The following is a 25,969-nucleotide window of genomic DNA, read 5'->3' as shown; positions in this document are numbered from 1 at the left end:
TTAACCATCACTCATTCCTTTAACAGTTTGTAAAAAGTAATCTGTTGCTTGGTAATTTCGTGTAAAAAAAATGGTTATATGACTACTGGTTTAAGAAATGAATTCGCAATTACATGACTCCTACCATGTTTAAAATGTTGTAAATCAGTGCCGAAAAAAGCAAATTTATTCATTTTCAAAGATAAGATGTCTAAGATACTCATCGGCAGTTGTGTATTATGCGAATTATATTGTTTTTACATTTTTTAAAATACAACCAAGTAGATGTTTCTATAAGTGCTGACTATAAGCGCCAGTACAGTTCATGTTTTGGATATACTATACCTATCTTAGGAAGTAAGGTCGTTTCACTCAATAAAAAACTCCCTTTCTCATTAACTACTATACATCGTCAATGTGGGTATGGTATCTTTGATCAAATGATGTATTGGTGTTGAGAAACAAGAAATGGGATATCCCTCTGATCATGAACAAAGTGTAGTTATATTTCTCTGATCATGAATAAAGTGTAGTGATATCCCTCTGATCATGAACAAAGTGTAGTGATATTTCTCTGATCATGAACAAAGTGTAGTGATATTTCTCTGATCATGAACGAAGTGTAGTGATATTTCTCTGATCATGGACAAAGTGTCGTGATATTTCTCTGATCATGAACAAAGTGCAGTGATATTTCTCTGATCATGAACAAAGTGTAGTGATATCCCTCTGATCATGAACAAAGTGTAGTGATATTTCTCTGACCATGAACAAAGTGTAGTGATATTTCTCTGATCATGAACAAAGTGTCGTGATATTTCTCTGATCATGAACAAAGTGTCGTGATATTTCTCTGATCATGAACAAAGTGTAGTGATACCAAAGACCCGTCATTCCAATCTGATCATGACAAACAGGTTAATCGTTTCTGTTTTATCATTCATAAAGAATAGTTTTAAATATCCGTGTAATTATATCATGGAGAGAGAGAGAAGAGAGAGAGAGAGAGAGAAGAGAGAAAGATTATATATTGTACATAGCCACAATATTCATCATATATGGGCAATCCCTACTATCATAATTATCAAAGACAGATATTACATTTATACGTACAGCTATATACATTGACGTTAGTAACCCGATCAGTGGACAGTGTGTGTACCATGTGAAGACACGGTCTGAATGTCTACTAGGAAACTAAGTGCTAAGAGGACACGGCCAAACGAAACTTTCGTCTCCTTTCTTCAACATAAGGGCTGCCTGCCTCAGGATCACAGGCGATCCACTCCTGCGGCTTCTGGTCATATCTCGTCATGTGGTAGTTAGAGTGTTGTAACATGGTGATCCTTGCAGTGGTAGCTATCGGCAATGCACATGCTTCCCCGACAGTTAACCTGTCAATTTGAGGTTTCACACAAGTCAAATAAGGCGATGTGTTGATGGAATTAAGCCACTGTTTTTCCATCAATAGGAGTTTGTAGATGTGACTTGGGAATCTAATGATATATCTTCCCGGGGCAAGAGATTTACTATCTGTAAAAGTCCAGTTTCCACACTTGCCGAACTAGCCTGGAGCTGTATTTTGGCTGGACTAACGAGTGCATAGACCAATCAAAATCGCGTAACGAAATCGACATCCGGTTCGTAAACTGCCGTGCAGATTTGCAAAGCAAATGTACCGTCAATTTAGCATCAAAATATGTATTCAAAACCTTTTCATGTTTTTAAACTATATGATCACGTTATTTGATACACTTCGCGAAGTAAGACCCATTTGATTATCGATCAGATCGTCTTGACCGGGCGCCGACATCTTGTTTGAAGCAAATGCAAGTGATATGAGAGGTGGGATCTGATAAGTCAATAGGAGGGACATAGAAAGGACATAACTCGTAATAGCCACTGGTGGCGCTACGATCGAGCCCAGAAATTCCAGCCTAGTTCTGCAAGTGTGGAAACTGTACTTTTAAAGTCAGTTACCTCCCTTGCCTCGGGAAAATGTACTTACTCATACTCTTAGTTGATTGTAAGCCCGACTGTTTAAAGGAGATCTATTTAAAAAAACGTTTTTAAAACATGTTAAATAATCATACAAAGTACATATTTACACCCAAAAAAGTCATACGTGATTTAATTGTTATCTTAAAAGCAACAAACAACAATACTGATATCCCATTTGGGGGCCGAGCTGTAGCTGTGACGTCACAGGGGAGAGAGGCCCGCCATTTTCTTGTATTTATAGTGCATTAATCTGTATGCCAATTAGGTAATTTTCGGTGTATAGAAGACGCGAAATTGGGTATTGTGTTGCGAAGGGGTGTACATGTACTCGTTCATCAAACAAATGTACAAAGTGTGATTTCTTCAAATGTCAAAGAGAAAGGTCCGATTTAGCGTCTCTGTCTATGAGAGAGATGCAGACAAACAAAAAGTACTTGTTTACGAAGTAAATATAGCATTCATTGTTGACTGACTACCGCCGTACTACAATTGCAAAAGACCATGCTAATTGATCAGATTACATGTTAAGGCAATACCATATGGTACAGTTTTGGTGTACATAAAGGCACATATTCATTTCATGGTCTTGCATACTTGAAGCCCTTGCATGTGTCAGGAAAGACATGTTATTCACAAAACATACAGGATGAACGTTTTTACATTTTTTGGACATCTTCAGTAAACTAGACTTGAAGGTGAGAATGATCTGTATGCACAGTTGATTGCTATCTGTAAGCCCTGAAATCAACTGTGTGTTTCATTTTAAAAAAAGAAGAGCAAACAGATTAATTCTCACTACCACGTACATTCTATACACCTTCTTTATACAAAACGGGGAGGGGATTTAGATGAAGATGTTTTAGTCATGAAAATCGAAACATATAAAAAAATATGAAGTACATGTATTTGCCTTTGGAATAATTATACGATGAATGTAAATGTGAAAAAAAGAATTTGTGTGTCAGTCTTATTGGATACGTGTTTATTATTGATTATTTATAATCAGAGGTGGATCTAGGTTTTTCCAAACGAACTCATTCTACCTTGGTGGGGAGGTGGTAGTTTTAACTCGTGGATTTCAAGGGGCAGGGGGGTTTAACCCCCTGAATCACGCCTCTGGTTCCACCAGCGATAATTATTTCAGTCATATTCTCTCTAAATCTAAGGTAAGTTATTGTATGACAAAAAACTGTTTTAGGTTAGATACGTATTCATTTCTCGTCTCTCCCTAGTATATGGTAGTCCATGTAATAATCATGCCGAGTGGAGTCATTGTGCATGTAGCAGGCCAACTGCCGGCCACTAACATCCCTCTATTGGTCAATGAAGTATATATTATTACAACTGTTTAAAGGGCAGTATTAACTGAACCAACCATCACTAGAAATACCATTAACACAGAACATTCATGTTCAAAACAAATTTAGGTTTAGACCTCTACTAATTGTTTTGCATTAAAGACAACACGATGAGCAAGGTTTTGACAATGGTAAGTGTCTATATACACCTGGCACGTTTTACACAGGAAAAAGAAATTCTTTTATTGCTAAACATCCATTTTATTTAGAAACGTCAAGATAGCCTTTTAACACCAGATTGTGTTCCCTTGTCGTTCCGTGTTGACATCTGATTGATAGCCTTCACTCATAGATCTACCTGACTTTCCTCGCTGCTGTCAAGACTACTAACCACGGGCTCATATTGACATGGACGAATATGTGTAAGGTCATTGAGCGAAAATAGCATTGCCTGGTGATGCCATGGCGAACGCAGGTCATCTATCAAACACTATGCAGAAACAGTGATCTGCAAGTCATCTCTCCACTATGACGTCAGATCACTTGATAACAACTCTTATCAATAACTCTCGGCAGTTTCCGGAATACAAGTACGATTGAAATGTTGCAACGGAAACGATATTCTGTGAACAGTCGCATCTACTTAATTTTCGAGTTATCACCATGACAACATGGCATGACAACTATGTCTTAAAGTGAAATGTAAAGTGGCGGATTTCTATATGAACATTATATTTTGTATGTTAAATGAAAGACTCCCAACCGCTAAGAAACTTTATATGGCAAATGTTGACGACTATTGTGGCAAATAAACAATACATGTATTTTGACCTAACATATGTTCAGTGGTAATTCTTACATGACGGGTGCACACATACTACAAAGAGAGATATACTCGGGGTGATGTGACTGAGCTGGTAGCGCCAGCTACTGAACAGCTCAGGGAGTAAAATCGTGACAACAATTTTAGAATAATAACAACTGTAGAATTTTTAGAATCGTGGGTAATCATTATCGGCTAATTCCTATGTTGTAACTGGCAGTGAAAGTTGCATTTCGCGCATGCATACACTGCTCACGTTGAGTTAGCCTGCTAGCCATAACAAATAATATTCTACTGTTTTAAAATATTTTCACATCATTTATCATTTGCTTTCTTGGTGAATAGTCTCAGCAATGTTTTTGTAAAACGTATCCCGGTTCACCATAATGAGTTCGAGCAATGACACGTGACGGTCAATAAATACGCAATTGGAACAATCCTTGGAATGAACTGGAATGTGACAATGTTTAATGATACACCGCGATACGGTTACATCACTGTCTTCAGTGTACGTTGTAAGCGTCTTTGTCGCCGTCGTCGTCACTGACACAGTCGTAGGCGGGATTCTCTATGCCGTTATCCATCATGACCGGTTCGTCTTTGTTGTTGTCGGGGAAGGTGATGCGGTAGAAGGTGTCCACACGCTTCGGGTCGTCTTCCAGGAGCTTGCCGTGGGGGATCTTGTAGTGGCGGTGTCTGTCGACAGCAGGGGACAGCACGTTAGTTTGGGGAGGTGTAAGGAAAGGTCACTTACATTATATACTTCTGCCTTACAGTATAAACGTATAGTTTCAGCATTTAGATGACAATATATACTTCAGCCTTACTGTATGAACGTATAGTTTCAGCATTTAGATGACAATATATACTTCTGCCTTACTGTATGAATGCATAGTTTCAGCATTTAGATGACAATATATACTTCAGCCTTACTGTATGAACGTATAGTTTCAACATTTAGATGACAATATATACTTCAGCCTTACTGTATGAACGTATAGTTTCAGCATTTAGATGACAATATATACTTCTGCCTTACTGTATGAATGCATAGTTTCAGCATTTAGATGAAAATATATACTTCTGCCTTACGGTTTGAACGTATAATTTCAGCATTTAGATGACAATATATACTTCAGCCTTACTGTATGAATGCATAGTTTCAGCATTTAGATGACAATATATACTTCAGCCTTACTGTATGAATGCATAGTTTCAGCATTTAGATGACAATATATACTTCAGCCTTACTGTATGAACGTATAGTTTCAGCATTTAGATGACAATATATACTTCTGCCTTACTGTATGAATGCATAGTTTCAGAATTTAGATGAAAATATATACTTCTGCCTTACTGTTTGAAAGTATAGTTTCAGCACGTATTGTGACAATAGTCGTCACTGCCTTACTGTATAAATGAATAATTTCAATACTTGTTATGACAATATATACGCACTAGTCTGACTAGTTGTTTCAACTTACTTTCGATACATGATGACAGCAACCACCAGTGCTATGACGCTGGCCAGGAGCACCACGATGACAACAGCGGCCACCGTTCCAGGGGATAACCTCGACGAAGCTGCAAACAGTTGCCGTGATGCTAAGGTTACTCGTGGACCAAGGACATGTATACAGGTATAATGAGTTGGCGTATTGGACGCCATAGTGACTTGTGACCAAGGACATGTATACAGGTATACAGAGTTGAAGTATCGGAAGCCATTGTGACTTGTGACAAAGGACATGTATACAGGTATAATGAGTTGAAGTATCGGATGCCATAGTGACTTGTGACCAAGGACATGTATACAGGTATACAGAGTTGAAGTATCGGATGCCATAGTGACTTGTGACCAAGGACATGTATACAGGTATACAGAGTTGAAGTATCGGATGCCATAGTGACTTGTGATCAAAGGCATGTATACAGGTATAATGAGTTGGCGTATTGGACGCCATAGTGACTTGTGACCAAGGACATGTATACAGGTATACAGAGTTGAAGTATCGGATGCCATAGTGACTTGTGACCAAGGACATGTATACAGGTATACAGAGTTGAAGTATTGGATGCCATAGTGACTTGTGACCAAAGGCATGAATACAGGTATACAGAGTTGAAGTATTGGATGCCATAGTGACTTGTGACCAAGGACATGTATACAGGTATACAGAGTTGAAGTATCGGATGCCATAGTGACTTGTGACCAAAGGCATGTATACAGGTATAATGAGTTGAAGTATCGGATGCCATAGTGACTTGTGACCAAGGACATGTATACAGGTATACAGAGTTGAAGTACTGGATGCCATAGTGACTTGTGACCAAGGACATGTATACAGGTATACTGAGTTGAAGTATCGGATGCCATAGTGACTTGTGACCAAGGACATGTATACAGGTATACAGAGTTGAAGTATTGGATGCCATAGTGACTTGTGACCAAAGGCATGTATACAGGTATACAGAGTTGAAGTATCGGATGCCATAGTGACTTGCGACCAAAGGACATGTATACAGGTATACAGAGTTGAAGTATCGGATGCCATAGTGACTTGCGACCAAGGACATGTATACAGGTATACAGAGTTGAAGTATCGGATGCCATAGTGACTTGTGACCAAGGACATGTATACAGGTATACAGAGTTGAAGTATCGGATGCCATAGTGACTTGTGACCAAAGGCATGTATACAGGTATACAGAGTTGAAGTATCGGATGCCATAGTGACTTGCGACCAAAGGACATGTATACAGGTATACAGAGTTGAAGTATCGGATGCCATAGTGACTTGTGACCAAGGACATGTATACAGGTATACAGAGTTGAAGTATCGGATGCCATAGTGACTTGTGACTAAGGACATGTATACAGGTATACCTAGTTGAAGTATCGGATGCCATAGTGACTTGTGACCAAGGACATGTATACAGGTAGACATAGTTGAAATATTCGATGCCATAGTGACTTGTGACCAAGGACATGTATACAGGTATAATGAGTTGAAGTATCGGATGCCATAGTGACTTGTGACCAAGGACATGTATACAGGTATAAAGAGTTGAAGTATCGGATGCCATTGGGACCAAGGACGTGTTTACAAGTACAAGGTTTTGACGTACTAGTTGCCATGGTGACTTGATACCAAGGACATGTTTACATGTTATAGTTGCCATGGTGACTACAGAAAAAAAGACATGCTTACTGGTAGAGAGTGTGGATGTACTAGTTGCCATGGTGACTAGATACCAAGGACATGTTTACAACTACTGGATGTTGACTAATTAGTTGCCGTGGTGACTTGTGACGTTGGACATATGTATAGGTATTGGTGGTTGACTTATTGGATGCCAAGGTGGCTACTGACATAGGACATGGTAATGGGTGTTGACTTACTGGTTTTCACTGGGGCTACCCCATGAACCTCAAACTCCGTGGTGGAGTACTCACTCGTGGGTGTCACTGAAATATATACAGGGAACTGCTTTAACGAAGACGAGGATACATGTGGAGGTGTGATACAATTTTGCATATATTTGCCAACTGATTTTTTAAGCATTGTAATACTTTCAATATTATTTTAGAGAGTCCGAGGTGTGGTGAAATGGGGTTTAACGTGTTTGAGTGTATGTGGCTGCTTGTACCAGTCTGAACTAAGATACCATACCGCAGTTTAACATGAATACCCCACTCAGACACAGTACACTGATTCCGAGCCGACAAGACCTTGTTTTAGCCCTCAAATGCAGAGCGGCAGGCAGGGTTACAACAAGTACCAGCTTTTAATGTTTTGGGGCATGACGCTGCCGCAGTTCGAACCCCGGGCACTCCGCTCCCCGGGTGGACGCTCTACACCTAGGCAACAGACGCAGTCTCAGAGGGCGTGAGTATGGTGGCCGAGAGGGTACATCGCTTTCTCGCATTCTCGCTTTCTCGCGGTATAGCAATATTCCCTCTTGGCTACTATGGGGGTCGCATGTGTTATGTGTTTCTATACGATAAAAAGTATATAAAACAACATCAATGAATTGTTAAACCTGACCTCAGTGGGGGGAGGCTGATGTGGGTTTTAATCATAAAAGAGGGCTGAGATTACATATCAAATTATACATATGGAAGGTATGTTAAAATTTTCTCACTATCTACTTAACATAATTTAACTGTACAAACGCAGGTGATTTTTTAACAATCCACGGATTTCTGCGTAAATAGTAATTAATTTATTTATGGCCCTACTTAGGAGTTTTATGCGATCCCCCGCCCCCAGGTCCAGGAATCAAACCAAACGGCAAATAACACCGAGTATTAGCACTGAGTAGTGTACTTCCTCAAAACAACACTTCATATCGATATCAATGTTTATTCTGTTAGCGGAGTTGATGGGATCAAATTGGAAGTCCTCACCCCAGCAATGGTAACACTACCGGATGTCCATTATGTAATTTCTATTGTTTGCATGACATATTGTTCTCAATAAACCGTATGTGGAAATAGATGGTTGTTTGGTTTTACTTTCAAGTTGGTATTTCCTCTATTCAAAGTGTGTAGTGAAGCTGTCTTATCAACAGTTATTTCTGAGACATAAATGCAAAGTTTAATTAATTAAGTCAACTCTCGTTTTTTGCATTTATAATTGATTCTAAAGTTAATTTCAAGATTGACAGTACATATACTGAACAACAAAAGTTCCTGTGACATTGGGGTGAGTGAGTTGGGTTTAACGCCGCTTTTAACAGTATTCCAGTTATATCACGGCGTCCTGTGACATTGAATAAGATTTAATGCAAAGTTTGGGTTTTTTACCAAATCTGAAATAATTTCGGTTTGCAACAGATAAAAGACTTCGTCCGTGTTCAAAAGGTTTAATTTGCCATACTGACTTCAGAAAATGCGTGATTTCATTTAAAAAGATCATAAGTGAGTGAGTGAGTGAGTTGGGTTTAACGCCGCTTTTAACATTATTCCAGTTATATCAGGGCGTGTCAGCTTAATGTGGGAGGAAAGCCCGAAGTGATGCAGGTCTCAGACGTTTACCACTTCGATGAAACCCACGAGCACGGGTATGGTGCTGACAAACCTAGAAACTAAAAAAACAAACACACATGAACATGCCAAAATGGCAATTTACAAATCAATAGCGTGTGTGTCCACCTCTGGTTGCGATGTAAGCAACACATCTTCGTCTCATGGAATGGACCAGACGTCGCACGATGTCCTGTGGGATATCTGTCCATATCTGCTGAAGCATGTTTCGAAGTTGCTGGAGTGTCTGTGGAAGACGTGGTTGACGTCGAAGGCGCCGATCCATCTCATCCCACATGTGCTCGATTGTTGAGAGATCAGAAAATTCTGAACAAGTCGAGCAATATGAGGCCGGGCGTTGTCATGTTGTAAGGTAATGCCTGGGCCATGACGACGCAAAAACGGTAGAACAACAGGGCCAATGATCTCGTTGCGGTAGCGCTGTCCATTGAGATTTCCCTCTACCACCATCAGAAGGGTCCTCTGTCTTGCTGAAATCCCACCCCAAACCATAACGCTGCCGCCCCCGAACCGATCTTCTTCCATGACACAATGATTGACGTAACGTTCACCTCGACGTTGATACACTCGAATCCGTCCATCGCTGTGGCTGAGGTGAAAACGAGACTTGTCCCCACTGCATGGCCGTCAAGCGTAGACGTGCTTGACGGTGGTTTCCTGTCAAAATGGGACGTCTGGCGGGTCTTCTGGCGACATTCCCTGCACATCTGAGGCGGCGAGGTACGGTTTGTGACGATATTCGTTGAGGGCCAGGGATGCTTCTTGCAGTCACTGTTGCTGGCTGGAATCGATTTCGTAGGTGTGTTGTTCGAATCCAGTTGTCTTGTGTTATTGGTTACGCGTGGCCTGCCACTCCGAGGATGGTCTCTGACTGCATTCGTCTGTTGCCAACGTTGCCATGAACACCAAATTGGTGTTTCTGTTTACGTTAAATTGTCTTGCAACATCACGTTGACTCGATGCTGCTTCAAGCATACCAATGGCTCACAGACGCTCATTTTCGGACAGGCGTGGCATTTCGTAATGTTGAATAATTTCCTAATTTTGTTGTTTTTCTGAGTGGTTGTTGCAGGGATGCATATGGAATCCCGTTAACGCACATGTTTTTATATCCATTCTTGGGTAGTGAAATGCATGGGGCTTGTATAGAAGACTTAGTCAACTTTTGCATGGAATGCATGCTTTTCTGTAGCAGTTGCGTTTTTGTGACTTGATTCCATACATGTACTACAATATTGAAAAACAACTTTACTTGTTTGAAAAAAATAAACTAAAATATTGGTGTCACAGGAACTTTTGTTGTTGAGTATACTATTCAAAAGAAGTTAAAGAACACCCGATCCTTTCATATGACTATGGTTAGCCATGAGAGAAAGCGAGAAAGCTTTAGACCGAGAAAGCGATATTTCCCATAATGCCGTACATTAAAAGGGTTTTTGCTGATATTCAGTGACCCATTCCTATAATTCTCACCGCTATTTTGCCTCTTATAATTAGATTTTTTCAACACCTTGAAGTAGATAAATATGTTACATATACATATATAATGCTATCTCGTTTAGTTTGTATACACGCATGTGTTTATTTTCTTGTTGTGTAGTAAATAGCAAGATTCACAGACTACAACAGAATAGTCGCTATTCATTTTGTTCATAATACCACCCAATTCTTCCATCAATCTTAAGCTGAAACTTTAAAGGATAAATTGAACTGGAACAAACAATGAATTTCATATAGATCATATATTGACAAATAATTGTCTCGTACTATCAGCCACTACTAGTATTGTTTGCAATGTCCAAAGAATTATTTTGTCGGTCAACAGATTTGGAGTTTCTGTTCGATTTCGGAATGACAAGTTTATTGATAAAGATACATGTACATAATGCAGACAAAAGTTTTACATGAACAAAGTTATGGTTCCCTTACAAAATACAGATCGATAAGATATGTGTCTCTACCTTAAGTCACATATACGACTTTTGAGAGCGTCATCAACCGGTAACCTCATTCATCGGACAATAGATATGAAATGCGTTGTAAATATTATTAAAAAACGACTTCGGGGAATTAAATTTAATGCTAAAGTGCTTGTAAGATAGAGTTTAACTTTCCTACACGGGGAGACTAGACATCCGATTATAGAATACACTCTCCCAAAAAAAGAAACGCACAGGTAGACAGGAGCTCGATAGTCACATGTTGTCGTTGTACGAAGACATTGAAAACTGTTCATTGTCATGTCACATAGCGCTGAACTCAGTATCTCGTGTGACCGCCCCGGGAAGCAGTCACGGATCTGCATCTCCTTGGCACTTACTGGATAAGCGTACGAATTCTGTCCTGCGGAATTCAGCGCCATTCTGCTTGTAACGCGTTGGCCAAATTTGGGAGTGTCTGTGGCGTGTTCTGACGTTGACGTACACGTCGATCGAGTTTAACCCAGAGGTATTCCATTGGGTTGAGATATGGAGATCTCGATGGCCAGGGCAAGTCATTGATGTTGGCATTATGAAGGCAGTCTACCGTGACACGAGCTGTGTGCGGTTGAGTGTTGTCCTGTTCCTCTGGCGGTCAATGATTGGAAGAAGGTAGCGATTTGCTGTCAAATTTCTCTGAAACACAACCAAGTCAGATCTCGTGGTGTAGGATATGGCCCACTAAACCATGACACTACCGCCACCGAAATTGTCGAATTCACGTACACATTGTGGGGCAAAACGCTCATTTCGACGACGATAAACACGTTGTCTTCCAACTCGCCGGTGAAGAAGAAATCGTGATTCATCGCTAAACCACACTCGTCTCCAGTTTTTCAAATTCCAAGGGTGAAAGGTATGGCACCAACGCAAGCGTCGTTGTCGATGGATCTGTTGCAATACAGGGACGATAACTGGTCTTCTTGGTCGGATTCCAGCCTCGCGAAGATGGTTCCTGACACTCTGGTCCGATATCCACCTCAAACCAGGGATGCGTCCTGTAGTCTCCATAGCTGTGCCATTGCGATGACGTAGGTGGAACAGTCGAATGTAGTGATCCTGTGCAGGGGTGGTAACTCTTGGTCGGCCGGTTCTCAGACGCTCTGCAGTGGAATTGAACTCTGTGTATCGGTCACAAAGGCGGCAAATGGTGCTGTGGTGGACGTTGAAGTGGCGTGCAACAGAAAACTGCGATTCCCCTCTTTTGATACGTCCTATGGCGATGTTCCAATCGGCAGAACTGAGTCTCGGCACTTGAAATATGTTGACAATTGAATGAAAAAGTATTGGCTTATACCTGCCTTTTTAAAGCCACTATCACGAGTTACGAATGCTATAACTTGCACGTGCATTTTGCTTTACTGTTGTCCTCCATGACATTTTTGCAAACCGACAATGGCTGCGTTTTGACGCACCGTTTGTCGAATACAAGGCCACCAACATTTTCCAATAACATATATCCAATTTATATACCGGATATTTTGTGTAGTCAGGTTCAATGAACTACATACTTCCTGTGCGTTTCTTTTCTATCTTACCACATATATACACAGACAATGAGTCACACACACACACACACACACACACACACACACACACACACACACACACACACACACACACACACACACACACACACACACACATACATAATTTTAACAAAACTATACATACAAATATACAAGTACACATATCAACTGTAGTAACGCCACAGCGATGGGGGCAGTGGGGTAACCTAGTGGTTAGAGCGTTTGCTCGTCACGCCGAAGACCCAGTTCCATTCCCCACATGGGTACAATGTGTGAAGCCCATTTCTGGTGTCCCCCGCCGTGATATTGCTGAATTATTGTTAAAAGCGACGTAAGACTATTCTCACTCCCCCACAGAGGTGTTTATCAAATTACTATATGCAAGTACATATACTTGTATATTTGCACAAGACAAGAGACACAATACAAGTTGAAATACAATACAATACAATAGAAATCAAATTTCCAAAAGAATATTTACGGACAACAGTATGACACACTGTAACATCATATACTACTGAAAACAAGTTATAGAACACCCCCAATTATAAGATTGTATTTTGCAATACAATCAGCCATGACTAACTAACCGTAGTCTTCTTAACTTCTTTTGCAAAGATTATATTTATATTTTAACCTGATTTATTTAGAGCGTATGGCAATGATCTGCCATGCGTGATGGTCACATAAAACTAAATAGGGCCATAAATCAATCAATTACATTTTACGCCGAAATCTGTGGATTGTTTTAAAATCACATACGGCTGTACAGTTAAATTATGTTTTACGTAATTTGTGAGAAAAGTTCAACATTCCCTCCCATTTGAAACAGATAACACATGCGGCTCCTGAAGTGACCGAGAGGGGATATAGTTTACCGCGAGAAAGCGAGAAAGCGAGAAAGCGATAAAGCGAGAGAGCGAGAAACCGATAGTGCGAGAAAGCGAAAAAGCGATGTCCCCTCTCGGCCACCATACCTGAGACACTTATGATCTCATGTTTAAATCTGTGGCATGTTGTGCGCGGTCCATCACACTTCATCGTGAAGATATCAGTGTCCACGAGAGGATCTCTACTTTAACCTATGTAATCCTAAGCGATACAGCTAATTCATCGCGTGCTAAAGTACCTGTGCTAGAGCTCAGTGATGTAGATGTCGTGTGGGTTGATGGAGAGAGACCTGGAGACGCCGTTGGTATCACACTTGTAACTGGAGATTTGGGTGTTGGCGATGATGATAAACTCGTCACAGAAGATGGCGAAGACATCAACGTTGTGTGTATGGACGATGAAGTTCTAACTGTAGTTGTAGTTGTGACGGCGTTTGGCGAAGATGTCGGTGTGGTCGTGAGCCGTGTTGTAGTAGGTGCTGGCGTCGTTTCTGTGCAGAGGGGGAATATAACATACATGTTAACAATGTGCAGCTCGAGGTATCTAAAATAAGCCAAAATTACATCATATTATAATAATAGATAAAAGTTACAAAACCCTTGCCATATTCATCGATTTACGATTCCGACTATATCATGAGTATGTGTTTATGAATCACTATCAAATAGTGATGATACCAGGTGTTCACGAAAAGTTAAACCAAAAGTTGTTGTTTTCGGAAATTAAAAATACAATACAATTGTATTATTTTCACTAATACCCCTCAGGGTGTTGTGCTTATAGTGTTGTTTTGATATGATAATAGTAATAAAGTCAGACTGATATTACCTCGAATGCAGGTCCTTCGGTCATCATTAAGACGAAAGCCTTCCATGCAGGCACACGTGAACATGTTATGTGGGCGGGGCAGACACAGCTGCTGGCACTCTTTGAAGACACACACACTGTTGCCTGTCATGAATACACACCATAGCGTCTTTATAGTCATCTAGTAGCTAGATCTAGTGGCCATTTACGTCATGCTGTACAGATTGGAAAGTGATACATATTCATTGGCTATTCATGATAAAGGATGGCCAGGTGGAGAAATGCACGCAGTTTTGCATGTGATTTCCTGCGACATGTTCAAATGAATAATGTAAATAGTAACTTCAGCTTCTTCAAAGCGTCTCTTTATGTTTGTATACATTTCCTTTCACAAATTACTATTTTGTGCATTTTTTGACATGACTTTACTTGCGTTTCCTTTGCGTTTGAGTATATACATTGTTACATCTCGCCAACGACCACAATTCAAACATAGTAACCTCTCGCTAACCACCACAGTACACACATAGTAACCTCTAGCTAACCACCACAGTACACACATAGTAACCTCTCGCTAACCACCAAACTACACACGCAGTAACCTCTCGCAAACCACCACAGTACACAGATAGTAACCTCTCGCTAACCCCCACTGTACACACATAGCACCCTCTCGCTAACCACCCCACTACACACGTAGTAACCTCTCGCAAACCACCATAGTACACACATAGTAACCTCTCGCTAACCACCACTGTACACACATGGTAACCTCTCGCTAACCACTTAAAGTTTGAAAGTTGGCATGTTGCCAGGAGTCTCACCTAGGACAACCTCCGTCCTGTTGAAGCCATAGATGCCGTACAGTTTGGTGAAGGAATCTGTGCCAAACTCCTCCAAAGCACCGCCGTCCTTGTGCATCCGGGATATGTAACTGTAAGTTCGGAGTTGTTAGTAAACAGTTGTAATTAGTTCGCTAACTATTAGACAGGACAACTGGAAATAGAATTAAATAGTCACTAGTTGGTGCAGGTTGGTCAATGACAGGGGAGACTACTCACGTTTTCTTCCAGTCTGTGAGGTAAAGGTAGTCGCCCATGATGGCGATTCCGAAATAGTGTGCCACGTCCTCTTTAAGCATAACGCGTTGTCCGGTGCCATTCAGGAAGATCATGGACACTGTGTTAAACTGTGCGTCCACCCAAAACAGGCGTCGACCTGTTGCAAAGTTAGGCAGTGTCCATCAGAAGATTCATCTCAGTTGTAAATAGTGGAGGTGGAATTTTTGTCAGAAAGTCTTTTGCATCATACATAACGTTATCTCTATACCATACGTGATCATACTGAGAGTTTCCTTATAAGTCTGGTTTGTTTTATACTTTAACTGGGACACTTACCTTACTGTTTCACTGTTCGTAGTCGACAGGTATTTCATGATAATTCACTTGTTTCCATCGCAATATGGCTGCAATACTGCCGACGCGATGCAAAATTTTAACTCACTCATTTAATGGATCCGTGTTGTGTGGAATACAGCAGATATGTCCCTAAGGTAACTTCATCCATAATGTAACCGAACCTGAACCGGAATACTCGAAAGTGCCATACCTTGGCAATGTATTCTTAACACGACTGGTCGGGTCCATTTTATCATTGAGCGAAACCTGTCAGGAAGACTAGACAACAAGGCTGCAAAGGATCTGATGTCGTGCCTTGTGGTGTAGTCGCGTTCTGCTCCATGTACAGTTAGTTGCCTATCTGGGGTACGTGTGTCCGTTTTTGGTCAGGGTATATTTCAGTATTCATAAAGATAGGTTCCTAAAGAAGTATTCCATTCTACAACGTCCCCTTCAAGGAATATGAGGTTTACAAGTTCAGTCTATGTAAATGTTGTTCCTTAGGACCTACTCTTTCCGTCCACTGCGAGACCATTCGGCCAGGAGTTCTTGTCCAGTATGACAAACTTGGTGCGGTCTGACCCATCCATGGATGCCCGCTCAATCCGGGGCTCTTTACCCCAATCTGTCCAGTAGAATGTCCTGCAAGTAGAAGGGTAATGGTCAACCCATCGACATTCGGTATCCCCAGACGGGTGTAGGACAGAAACCCCTGTGGACTTTGGTCACGAGATCGCGAGAAAATGAAATGTCGCATTCTCGCGTTCCCGCGATTTTTGTGTTTTTGTGGCCTAATTTGACAAGTCGAGATTGCGAGATTTAACATCATGTCCAAATGACCAAAATCTCGCGTTCTCGTGTTCTCGTGTTCTCGCGATCTCGCATTGTCGCGTTCTCGACTTTTGACAAAAGGTGCTATGTACCAAAAACTAGAGAATGCGAGATCGCGGGAACGCTAGATTTTGGTCAAATCTCGCGTTCTCGCGATCTCGCATTCTCGGGTTTTTGGCACATGTAGCTTGTTTCCAAAAGTTGAGATCGCGAGAATGTCCCTTACAGTATTCCATAAAAATTAGACGTCACGGTATTATTTTATTTATTTTTAAGAATTGGCATAAATCAATATAATTGGAGTAAGATCTGGTACTCCAATGTTGTTGGTTTTTTTCTTTTAGCTGAACACTTCAAAGGAAAAACAAAAAACAAAAACAGAAGTTGAAGTTGAACTGTAGGTACTGACCCCTCCAGAGGAAGCAGAGCAATTGCCCTCGGCTCGTCCACAGCCTCAGTTATTAGAATTTTGCGGTGTGTGTAGTTGGTAAGGGAGACAACTCCGATCAGGTCATGTCCGGCATCGGTGAAGTATAGAAGTTTATTTATGTGGTCTACAGCCAGGCCGTCAACCACCGCACCTGCAACACGTCGTTAGCGGTCAGAAATATACGTCTGTGTTGACGATACGTTATTCCAACAAGTAACTGCGGTTATGTAATTATTTATATAATATTGTTATTATTTAGATACTGAAAACTCCTCCGAAGTTGGAACCCTATGCCAATTCCTAAATTGTACGGATTTTACTAAATTTGAAACAAATTCAATTCAATTATAACCCTTCATAACAAGTTTAAATCAAACGGGGTACACTGCATACCAAACATTATGTCATGGCGGTGATAACAGTAATTTATACTGCGGCAGTTTCTAGAACCGGAGAGGATATGTATAGTCAATCTCTGGGTGGTCTGCCCAGATGTCAGATGTATTTTCGTCATCACCCTACCTTCATCCATCCCAACGACGATCTCGGCGAAGTCTCCGTCCAGGTTGGATCCCTTGATGATGCGGACTGTGTTGTCAGACCAGTACAGGCGCATCTTGATGGGGTCGAAGCCAATGGCGATGGGCGAGTGCCTGGTGGAATGGCGAATGGCGTGGACCACCCCGTTACTGGAGCTCACCTGGAAAACCTGTCTCTGGTAGGCGTCGGTCACCAATAGGAAGTTGTTCTCTGATATACCTAGGAAACATGACAGATTCTAGGACATGTTGGTTTCTTATGACATGAGGCCTCGTGAACATGTCGGGATGTCATGATATGCAGCTTCTAGAAATGTGGAGATGTCCTGACAAACATATAGAAGGACAAGTCGGAATGTCATGATAGAGCTTGTAGGACATGACATGTTGTCATGCAGCTTTTATGATACGTGAGGATTTCATGACACATTTTCTAGATCATGTGATGATTTCATGACAAACCGTTTCGAGGTCATGGGAGGACATCATTGCATGACGTGAGGATGTCATGACATCAATCTTCCATGACATGTGATGCTGTTGTGACATGCAGCTTATGTGTCGGGATGTCATGACACACAGTTTCTAGGAAATGTCATTATTACACACATCAGGCTATTGTGTCAAGGTGTTTGGAGGGTTGTTGGACATAATGTAGCATTTAGGATTTGTTTTGATATCACTGGCTTTCCATGTCGTTACACGGCAGGGATGTTAGAACACCATGGTAACATTAGAATGATACTTGAGCTTCTCTTTAATGTCAGAATAACAGGCAACATGATAGAGATTTCGAAATATTCTTGCAAATGTGATACATAGTTTATGTTCAATCTTAATCTGATATCGCTAGAATTAAAATAAATAAGCAGACTTAGTGAGACAGGGTTAACACCTCATTGTCCTGGGTATTAACATACGTATCTCAATAAAAATGCATTCAAACTTTCCGTTCTGCTTTACATGAACAGCTCTTTGTTTGGAATGTTTAACTATTATTCCTTTGAAGGAAAATCTTTTGCATTACTTGATATGCAGGTGACGTCATCCTCTGCCAGGTGATATCCCAGACCGCACGTGCACCAGGTGGCGTCTTCAGCCCCACTCAGACACAGCTGGCTGCACGGGTTGGCACCCTCCCGACAGCTGCCTGCAACAGGGAAGGTTAGAGTCCTTTGCTTATTTTCTCTATAATACAGTCACAGAATGTCTTAATCCCACAATAGATTATATCACACGTTAATATAACTATCCTAACACAACCACTGTCTAATAGCATTATGTCTATCTTAGCTAGAGATCCTTCTTCTGAACCGCTTCTGTTTCTTGTTACAGATTCATATTAGAAAAATTGGCAGAACCAGCAAGTTTCAATCAAATTGACCAAGTACCATGTTTATTTTATTGATAAGTCAAGTTTGATGTTGTTCATAAATCAGTTACTGATGACCCTGATAACAGAGACAATGCCTCAGTTTCACACGTGGCTCGTGTTACAGCATCTGGAACGAGACAATAGATGGTTGCCAGAGAAAGACCGCTTACTGTTATAGGGAGGCTGGTTGTGAATGTCGAAGGTGACGAGGTCTTGAGCGATGCCGTAATGGGGGTGTAGGATGCCGCGGATCTTCTCCTCCTTGTCGAGTCTGGCCATGTGGATACCGTTCATGTCGTTTCTGTCGGTCCACAAGATGATGTCCTGAAGAGGCGCATAAAGACACGTTCAATCCATGGACAGCAGGTAGAAGGTTTGTGGTTGGAATGATGTTGATGTCTTAGGATATGATGCACGATACCGTCACCGGACAACAAGCTGGCAAGATGTCACTGGACTGGTCAGGTGTCTCTCATATCGTTAATCAGTTGATAATCAGTTTTCGTAATTAAATTCAAAATGATCTTTTGATTATATATTTACGGCCGACAAGTGTCATCGTGAACACTGCAGTTCCTCGTGTAACAGTCACTATAGTTGTCTATGTCAGACGTGTGGTAGGTAGCCCTGTGTGCCTGTGTCAGACGTGTGGTAGGTAGCCCTGTGTGTCTATGTCAGACGTGTGGTAGGTAGCCCTGTGTGTCGGTGTCAGACGTGTGGTAGGTAGCCCTGTGTGTCTATGTCAGACGTGTGGTAGGTAGCCCTGTGTGCCTGTGTCAGACGTGTGGAAGGTAGCCCTGTGTGTCTATGTCAGACGTGTAGTAGGTAGCCCTGTGTGTCGGTGTCAGACGTGTAGTAGGTAGCCCTGTGTGCCTGTGTCAGACGTGTGGAAGGTAGCCCTGTGTGCCTGTGTCAGACGTGTGGAAGGTAGCCCTGTGTGTCTATGTCGGACGTGTAGTAGGTAGCCCTGTGTGTCTGTGTCAGACGTGTAGTAGGTAGCCCTGTGTGTCGGTGTCAGACGTGTGGTAGGTAGCCCTGTGTGTCTGTGTCAGACGTGTGGAAGGTAGCCCTGTGTGTCTATGTCAGACGTGTAGTAGGTAGCCCTGTGTGTCGGTGTCAGACGTGTGGTAGGTAGCCCTGTGTGTCGGTGTCAGACGTGTGGTAGGTAGCCCTGTGTGCCTGTGTCAGACGTGTAGTAGGTAGCCCTGTGTGTCGGTGTCAGACGTGTGGAAGGTAGCCCTGTGTGTCGGTGTCAGACGTGTAGTAGGTAGCCCTGTGTGTCGGTGTCAGACGTGTGGTAGGTAGCCCTGTGTGCCTGTGTCAGACGTGTAGTAGGTAGCCCTGTGTGCCTGTGTCAGACGTGTGGTAGGTAGCCCTGTGTGTCTATGTCAGACGTGTGGTAGGTAGCCCTGTGTGCCTGTGTCAGACGTGTTGTAGGTAGCCCTGTGTGCCTGTGTCAGACGTGTAGTAGGTAGCCCTGTGTGCCTGTGTCAGACGTGTGGAAGGTAGCCCTGTGTGCCTGTTTCAGACGTGTGGCAGGTAGCCCTGTGTGCCTATGTCAGACGTGTGGCAGGTAGCCCTGTGTGTCGGTGTCAGACGTGTGGAAGGTAGCCCTGTGTGTCGGTGTCAGACGTGTAGTAGGTAGCCCTGTGTGTCGGTGTCAGACGTGTGGTAAGTAGCCCTGTGTGCCTGTGTCAGACGTGTAGTAGGTAGCCCTGTGTGCCTGTGTCAGACGTGTGGTAGGTAGCCCTGTGTGCCTGTGTCAGGCGTGTGGTAGGTAGCCCTGTGTGCCTGTGTCAGATGTGTGGTAGGTAGCCCTGTGTGCCTGTGTCAGACGTGTTGTAGGTAGCCCTGTGTGCCTGTGTCAGACGTGTAGTAGGTAGCCCTGTGTGTCTGTGTCAGACGTGTAGTAGGTAGCCCTGTGTGTCGGTGTCAGACGTGTGGTAGGTAGCCCTGTGTGTCTGTGTCAGACATGTGGAAGGTAGCCCTGTGTGTCTATGTCAGACGTGTAGTAGGTAGCCCTGTGTGTCTGTGTCAGACGTGTGGTAGGTAGCCCTGTGTGCCTGTGTCAGACGTGTAGTAGGTAGCCCTGTGTGTCGGTGTCAGACGTGTTGTAGGTAGCCCTGTGTGTCGGTGTCAGACGTGTAGTAGGTAGCCCTGTGTGTCGGTGTCAGACGTGTGGTAGGTAGCCCTTTGTGCCTGTGTCAGACGTGTAGTAGGTAGCCCTGTGTGCCTGTGTCAGACGTGTGGTAGGTAGCCCTGTGTGTCTATGTCAGACGTGTGGTAGGTAGCCCTGTGTGCCTGTGTCAGACGTGTTGTAGGTAGCCCTGTATGCCTGTGTCAGACGTGTAGTAGGTAGCCCTGTGTGCCTGTGTCAGACGTGTGGAAGGTAGCCCTGTGTGCCTGTTTCAGACGTGTGGCAGGTAGCCCTGTGTGCCTATGTCAGACGTGTGGCAGGTAGCCCTGTGTGTCGGTGTCAGACGTGTGGAAGGTAGCCCTGTGTGTCGGTGTCAGACGTGTAGTAGGTAGCCCTGTGTGTCGGTGTCAGACGTGTGGTAAGTAGCCCTGTGTGCCTGTGTCAGACGTGTAGTAGGTAGCCCTGTGTGCCTGTGTCAGACGTGTAGTAGGTAGCCCTGTGTGCCTGTGTCAGACGTGTAGTAGGTAGCCCTGTGTGCCTGTGTCAGACGTGTGGTAGGTAGCCCTGTGTGCCTGTGTCAGACGTGTTGTAGGTAGCCCTGTGTGCCTGTGTCAGACGTGTAGTAGGTAGCCCTGTGTGCCTGTGTCAGACGTGTTGTAGGTAGCCCTGTGTGCCTGTGTCAGACGTGTAGTAGGTAGCCCTGTGTGCCTGTGTCAGACGTGTGGCAGGTAGCCCTGTGTGTCGGTGTCAGACGTGTGGAAGGTAGCCCTGTGTGCCTGTGTCAGACGTGTGGTAGGTAGCCCTGTGTGTCTGTGTCAGACGTGTGGTAGGTAGCCTGTATCAGGCGTGGGATGTCACTTGTGTCTGTGTGAGATGTGGTTGTCACTTTCTTGTGTCTGTGTGAGATGTGGTTGTCACTTGTGTCTGTGTGAGATGTGGTTATCACTTGTGTCTGTGTGAGATGTGGTTGTCACTTGTGTCTGTGTGAAATGTGGTTATCCCTTGTGTCTGTGTGAGATGTGGTTATCACTTGAGTCTGTGTGAGATGAGGTTGTGATTGTGTCTGTGAGAGATGTGTTAGTTTGTTATTTAACGCCGCACTCAGCAATAATATACAGCGGTCTGTAAACAACCGAGTCTGGACCAAACAATCCATTGAATAACATCATGAGCATCGATCTACTCAATTGGGATACGCTGACATGCATCAACCAAACCAGCGAGGATTACCACCCAATCCCGTTAGTCGCCTCTCACGACAAATATAGTCTCCTCTTACGGCAAACATGGGTTGCCGAAGACCTTCCCGCCCGGATCTTCACAGTCGGTGTCTGTGTGGGATGTGGTTGTCTGGGTCTGTGTGAGATGTGAGTTATCAGGTTTGTCTGTGTGGTATGTGAGTTGTCGGGTGTGTCTGTGTGAGTTGTCCGGTGTATCTGTGTGGTATGTGGTTGTCACTTTTGTTTGTGTGAGATGGGCTTGTCTGCGTGTGTGTGAGATGTGAGTTATCAGGTGTGTCTGTGTGAGATGTGAGTTGTCGGGTGTGTCTCTGTGAGTTGTCCGGGGTGTTTGTGAGGGGTTTGATTGTCACTTTTGTTTGTGTGAGATGGGCTTGTCTGCGTGTGTGTGAGTTGTGAGTTGTGAGTTATAAGGTCTGTCTGTGTGGTATGTGAGTTGTCGGGTGTGTCTGTGTGAGTTGTCGGGTGTGTCTGTGAGGGGTTGAGTTGTCGTGTATGTACGTGTGAGATGTGAGTTATCAGGTGTGTCTGTGCGAGATGTGCTTGTCACCTGGAAGATGCTGATGCCGTAGAAGCCGCTGTTGTCCAGGTTGAAGATGATGGTCAGCCGCTCTGTCTTGAGATTGTAGCTCCTCACATGGTTCTTGATTGAGTCGCTCCAGTACATGCTGTAACGCAAGGATAGCACCAGATAAGAGCACCTTTGTCTCGGATCCCCACTCGACCTTATGTTTATTGTGGATCAACAAATAGTACTGTCCTTGCTCGTGAGAGACCCAAAGGTATTTTACAGCCAGGTAAGAAAGGTATAAAAGCCAGATTTAATAAAGAACATTTCTTAACATTTGGGGACAAATGTTGCTTATATTTTAAATGTTATATTTTTCTTCTTATACGTGTCTGTCTTATATCCGTTTCCTACTCTGCTGATGTGTTACTCCGTGTGCCATACGATGTGGCCAGCAGTACTGACATGTCATTGGTGTAGTCAATGTAGAGGTGGTTGGGGGAGCCGAGGTCGTGGTCGAGAATGGCCCGCCTGTCGCTGCCGTCAGTGTAGGCTGTTTCCACTTTGGGCGTATCTCCGGGGTCCGTGAAGTACAGGCGACTGGAACAGGGGCTCTATGGTCAACATGCACTATTTCTGCAACGTTATATTTCCAAGCAAAGGTAAGGAATCGATTGTTCAGAAAATGGTTAAACTGGTTCTCTGAGGTTTCTTGGAATGGAGTTACGTTTTTTATAACAGCATATACTAAGCGACTGTATCTGCAAGAGCGAGAGTTATGGGTAGCATCACATACCCGCGTCCCGGGTGTACAGCGATCCCGAGGGGGTTGTCAAGGTTGGTGGTGATGAGGTCTCTCTGGAAGGTGCCGTGCCGGCTGGCCACTTTAATCAGCTGGTTGCTAGAGTCGGTCCAGTAGAGGTTGCCACTCACCCAGTCCAGACAGAGGCCTAGAGCATACACAGCCACTGTACTATACTGTATACTCGGTACACCACTCACCCAGTCCAGAGTTTCCTAGAGCATACACAGCCACTGTACTATACTGTATACTCGGTACATCACTCACCCAGTCCAGAGTTTCCTAGAGCATACACAGCCACTGTACTATACTGTATACTCAGTACACCACTCACCCAGTCCAGAGTTTCCTAGAGCATACTCAGCCACTGTACTATACTGTATACTCGGTACACCACTCACCCAGTCCAGACAGAGGCCTAGAGCATACACAGCCACTGTACTATACTGTATACTCAGTACACCACTCACCCAGTCCAGACAGAGGCCTAGAGCATACACAGCCACTGTACTATACTGTATACTCAGTACACCACTCACCCAGTCCAGAGTTTCCTAGAGCATACACAGCCACTGTACTATACTGTATACTCAGTACATCACTCACCCAGTCCAGAGTTTCCTAGAGCATACACAGCCACTGTACTATACTGTATACTCAGTACACCACTCACCCAGTCCAGAGTTTCCTAGAGCATACACAGCCACTGTACTATACTGTATACTCTGTACACCACTCACCCAGTCCAGAGTTTCCTAGAGCATACACAGCCACTGTACTATACTGTATACTCAGTACATCACTCACCCAGTCCAGAGTTTCCTAGAGCATACACAGCCACTGTACTATACTGTATACTCAGTACACCACTCACCCAGTCCAGAGTTTCCTAGAGCATACACAGCCACTGTACTATACTGTATACTCGGTACACCACTCACCCAGTCCAGGCAGAGGCCTAGAGCATACACAACCACTGTACTATACTGTATACTCAGTACACCACTCACCCAGTCCAGACAGAGGCCTAGAGCATACACAGCCACTGTACTATACTGTATACTCAGTACACCACTCACCCAGTCCAGAGTTTCCTAGAGCATACACAGCCACTGTACTAAACTGTATACTCAGTACACCACTCACCCAGTCCAGAGTTTCCTAGAGCATACACAGCCACTGTACTATACTGTATACTCAGTACACCACTCACCCAGTCCAGAGTTTCCTAGAGCATACACAGCCACTGTACTATACTGTATACTCAGTACACCACTCACCCAGTCCAGAGTTTCCTAGAGCATACACAGCCACTGTACTATACTGTATACTCAGTACACCACTCACCCAGTCCAGAGTTTCCTAGAGCATACACAGCCACTGTACTATACTGTATACTCAGTACACCACTCACCCAGTCCAGAGTTTCCTAGAGCATACACAGCCACTGTACTATACTGTATACTCAGTACATCACTCACCCAGTCCAGAGTTTCCTAGAGCATACACAGCCACTGTACTATACTGTATACTCGGTACATCACTCACCCAGTCCAGAGTTTCCTAGAGCATACACAGCCACTGTACTATACTGTATACTCAGTACACCACTCACCCAGTCCAGAGTTTCCTAGAGCATACACAGCCACTGTACTATACTGTATACTCAGTACATCACTCACCCAGTCCAGAGTTTCCTAGAGCATACACAGCCACTGTACTATACTGTATACTCGGTACATCACTCACCCAGTCCAGAGTTTCCTAGAGCATACACAGCCACTGTACTATACTGTATACTCAGTACACCACTCACCCAGTCCAGAGTTTCCTAGAGCATACACAGCCACTGTACTATACTGTATACTCAGTACACCACTCACCCAGTCCAGAGTTTCCTAGAGCATACACAGCCACTGTACTATACTGTATACTCGGTACACCACTCACCCAGTCCAGACAGAGGCCTAGAGCATACACAGCCACTGTACTATACTGTATACTCGGTACACCACTCACCCAGTCCAGAGTTTCCTAGAGCATACACAGCCACTGTACTATACTGTATACTCAGTACACCACTCACCCAGTCCAGGCAGAGGCCTAGAGCATACACAGCCACTGTACTATACTGTATACTCAGTACACCACTCACCCAGTCCAGAGTTTCCTAGAGCATACACAGCCACTGTACTATACTGTATACTCGGTACACCACTCACCCAGTCCAGACAGAGGCCTAGAGCATACACAGCCACTGTACTATACTGTATACTCAGTACACCACTCACCCAGTCCAGAGTTTCCTAGAGCATACACAGCCACTGTACTATACTGTATACTCAGTACATCACT

At 43.4% G+C, this 25,969-nt stretch overlaps 1 protein-coding gene across 2 annotated transcripts in view; it reads right to left on the bottom strand.

The window, feature by feature from the left end:
- Window positions 1-4,552: 4,552 nt before the first annotated feature.
- LOC139447085 (low-density lipoprotein receptor-related protein 4-like) overlaps window positions 4,553-25,969 on the bottom strand; it is a 37,302-nt gene continuing 15,885 nt past the window's right edge. Inside the window, exons 7-21 of one of the 2 annotated variants that reach the window (XM_071228238.1) lie at window positions 23,609-23,762; window positions 23,278-23,412; window positions 22,855-22,972; window positions 19,100-19,253; window positions 18,582-18,704; window positions 17,538-17,774; window positions 16,995-17,166; window positions 16,266-16,396; window positions 15,419-15,575; window positions 15,182-15,291; window positions 14,379-14,501; window positions 13,789-14,040; window positions 7,505-7,570; window positions 5,586-5,685; window positions 4,553-4,797 (exon numbers count right to left, since the gene is read on the bottom strand). In XM_071228238.1, coding sequence (XP_071084339.1) covers window positions 4,605-4,797; window positions 5,586-5,685; window positions 7,505-7,570; window positions 13,789-14,040; window positions 14,379-14,501; window positions 15,182-15,291; window positions 15,419-15,575; window positions 16,266-16,396; window positions 16,995-17,166; window positions 17,538-17,774; window positions 18,582-18,704; window positions 19,100-19,253; window positions 22,855-22,972; window positions 23,278-23,412; window positions 23,609-23,762 — 2,225 coding nt within the window. In that variant the 3' untranslated portion in view covers window positions 4,553-4,604. The remainder of the gene's footprint in view (window positions 4,798-5,585; window positions 5,686-7,504; window positions 7,571-13,788; window positions 14,041-14,378; window positions 14,502-15,181; window positions 15,292-15,418; window positions 15,576-16,265; window positions 16,397-16,994; window positions 17,167-17,537; window positions 17,775-18,581; window positions 18,705-19,099; window positions 19,254-22,854; window positions 22,973-23,277; window positions 23,413-23,608; window positions 23,763-25,969) is intronic. The other variant, XM_071228239.1, reaches the window with a different exon arrangement.

This window comes from Haliotis cracherodii, unplaced genomic scaffold (genome assembly GCF_022045235.1).
Source record: "Haliotis cracherodii isolate W230 unplaced genomic scaffold, xgHalCrac1.p SCAF_7, whole genome shotgun sequence".
In the NCBI taxonomy this organism is placed as follows: domain Eukaryota; kingdom Metazoa; phylum Mollusca; class Gastropoda; order Lepetellida; family Haliotidae; genus Haliotis; species Haliotis cracherodii.
This window is presented reverse-complemented; position numbering and strand designations above follow the sequence as displayed.